Here is a 2,500-nt window from a genome sequence, read left to right as displayed (position 1 = left end):
GTGGCCAGGTGGAAAATTAATTATTTTGGGCAGGTGGAAAGATTAATTGTGATGGACAGGTGGAAGATTTGATTATGGTACAGGTGAGGTGGACAAGTGGGAAGCTTGAGGATGGTGGGCAGGTGGTGTTTAATTATGTTAGACAGGTGGAAATTAATTATGTTGGACAGGTGGAGAGCTTGAATATGTTGGGCAGGTGGAAAATTAATTATGTTGGACAGGTGGAAATTAATTACGTTGGGCAAGTGGAAGATTTGATTGTGATGGACAGGTGGAAAGAGTGATTGTGATGGGCAGGTGGAAGGTTTGATAATGGTGGACAGGTGGAAAATTGATTATGTTGGGCAGGTGGAAAGATTAGTTGTGATGGACAGGTGGAAAGGTTGATTATGATGGGCAGGTGGAAATTAATTTTATTGGACAGGTGGTAAGTTTTATGATGGACAGGTGGAAAATTAATTATGTTGGACAGGTGGAAATTGATTATGTTGGACAGGTGGTAAGTTTATATTTGATGGATAGGTGGAAATTAATTATGTTGGATAGGTGGAAAATTAATTATTTAAGGCAGGTGGAAAGATTGATTATGATGGACAGGTGGAAGATTTGATTATGGTACAGGTGAGGGGGACAGGTGGGAAGCTTGAGGATGGTGGGCAGGTGGAAATTAATTATGTTGGACAGGTGGAAGATTTTATTATGATGGACAGGTGGAAAGATTGATTATGATGGACAGGTGGAAAATTAATTATGATGGGCAGGTGGAAAGAGTGATTATGATGGACAGGTGGAAAATTAATTATGTTGGACAGGTGGAAATTAATTACGTTGGACAGGTGGTAAGTTTAATTATGGTGGGGTCATTACGTAAAGGTGAGGTGAACAGATGGAAAGATTGATTATGATTGGCAGGTGGAAAGCTTCATTATCGTGGGGGTTATTAGGTTCAGGTGAGGAGGGCAGGTGGGCAGTTTCATTGTGATGGGGGTCACCATCCCCTCCAGTCTCCTTCACACTCCCCAACATCTCACCCCAACCTACCCCCTCCCTCTCCCCTTCTCCCTCATCTCCCCCTTCTCTTTTTCTCCCCTTTCCCTCCTCTCCTCACTTCCTTTCTCTCCCCCACTCATCCCTCCCTTTCTCTCTCTTGTTCACCCTTCCCTGCAACTCCCCCTCCCCCATCTCTCCCCTACAACTCCTTCTCCCTCTCCCTCACCCCAACTAACCCCTCTCCCTCTCTCTCCCTTCCCTACCCCCCAGGGAGACCCCCAACTAAACCCACCCCCTCCCTCTCTCTCTCCCCTCCCTACCCCCCAGAGAGACCCCCAACTAAACCACCCTCCCCCTCTCTCTCTCTCCCTCCCTACCCCCCATCTCATCCCCAACTAACCCCCCTCCCCCTCACTCTCTCTCTCCCCTCCCCCAGAGAGACCGCCAACTAAACAATCCCTCTTCCCCCTCTCCCTCCCCTCCCTACCCCCTATCTCACCCCCAACTAACCCACCCTCTCCCCTCTCACTCTCTCTCCCCTCCCTAACCCCCATCTCTCCCCTAACGAAACCACCCCTCTCCCTCACCTCCCTACCCCCCAACTAACCCCCCCTCTCCCCCAACGAAACCACCCCTCTCCCTCACCTCCCTACCCCCCAACTAACCCCCCCTCTCCCCCTCCCCCCACCCCCAGGGAGACGGCCATGCTGTATTCCCCCTCTCCCCCACCCCCAGGGAGACCCCCAACTAAACCACCCCCTCTCCCTCTCCCTCACCTCCCTACCCCCCATCTCACCCCCAACTAAACCACCCTCTCTCCCTACCCCCATCTCACCCCCTAATAACCACCCCCCTCACTCTCTCTCCCCTCCCCCCACCCCCAGGGAGACGGCCATGCTGTATTCCCCCTCTCCCCCACCCCCAGGGAGACCCCCCAACTAAACCACCCCCTTCCCCCTCTCTCTCTCCCCTCCCCCCACCCCCAGGGAGACCGCCAACTAAACCACCCCCCTTCCCCCACCCCCAGGGAGACCCCCAACTAAACCACCACCCCCTCACTCTCTCTCCCCTCCCCCCACCCCCAGGGAGACGGCCATGCTGTATTCCCCCTCTCCCCCACCCCCAGGGACACCCCCAACTAAACCACCACCCCCTCACTCTCTCTCCCCTCCCCCCCACCCCCAGGGAGACGGCCATGCTGTATTCCCCCGAGGAGTCCTCCGCCTCGAACAAGCAGCGGGTGGCTACGGTTGTGGTCCACGAGCTCGCCCACCAGTGGTTCGGAAACCTCGTGACGCCGACCTGGTGGACCGACGTCTGGCTCAACGAGGGCTTCGCGTCCTTCATGGAATACGTCGGGACGGAACACGTACGTTGGGGGTGGGGTTCTTTGGTGCGGGTGACGATGGGTTATGGCTCAGATGTCTTTTTTTCTCTCTCTCTGTCTTGGTGTTTCCTCTCTTTCTTTCTTTTTCTCTTTCTTTTTCTCCCTCCCCCCCTCTCTCTTCAT

General features: G+C 53.9%; 1 protein-coding gene across 1 annotated transcript in view; it reads left to right on the top strand.

The window, feature by feature from the left end:
• Nucleotides 1–2,500, top strand: part of LOC113817632 (aminopeptidase N) — a 30,426-nt gene that overhangs the window by 17,229 nt on the left and 10,697 nt on the right. Inside the window, exon 7 of the mRNA XM_070115854.1 lies at nt 2,176–2,359. Coding sequence (XP_069971955.1) covers nt 2,176–2,359 — 184 coding nt within the window. The remainder of the gene's footprint in view (nt 1–2,175; nt 2,360–2,500) is intronic.

Source organism: Penaeus vannamei, chromosome 38 (genome assembly GCF_042767895.1).
Source record: "Penaeus vannamei isolate JL-2024 chromosome 38, ASM4276789v1, whole genome shotgun sequence".
Taxonomy (NCBI): domain Eukaryota; kingdom Metazoa; phylum Arthropoda; class Malacostraca; order Decapoda; family Penaeidae; genus Penaeus; species Penaeus vannamei.
The sequence above is the reverse complement of the archived record's forward strand: the minus strand, read 5'-3'. Positions and strand labels throughout refer to the sequence as shown.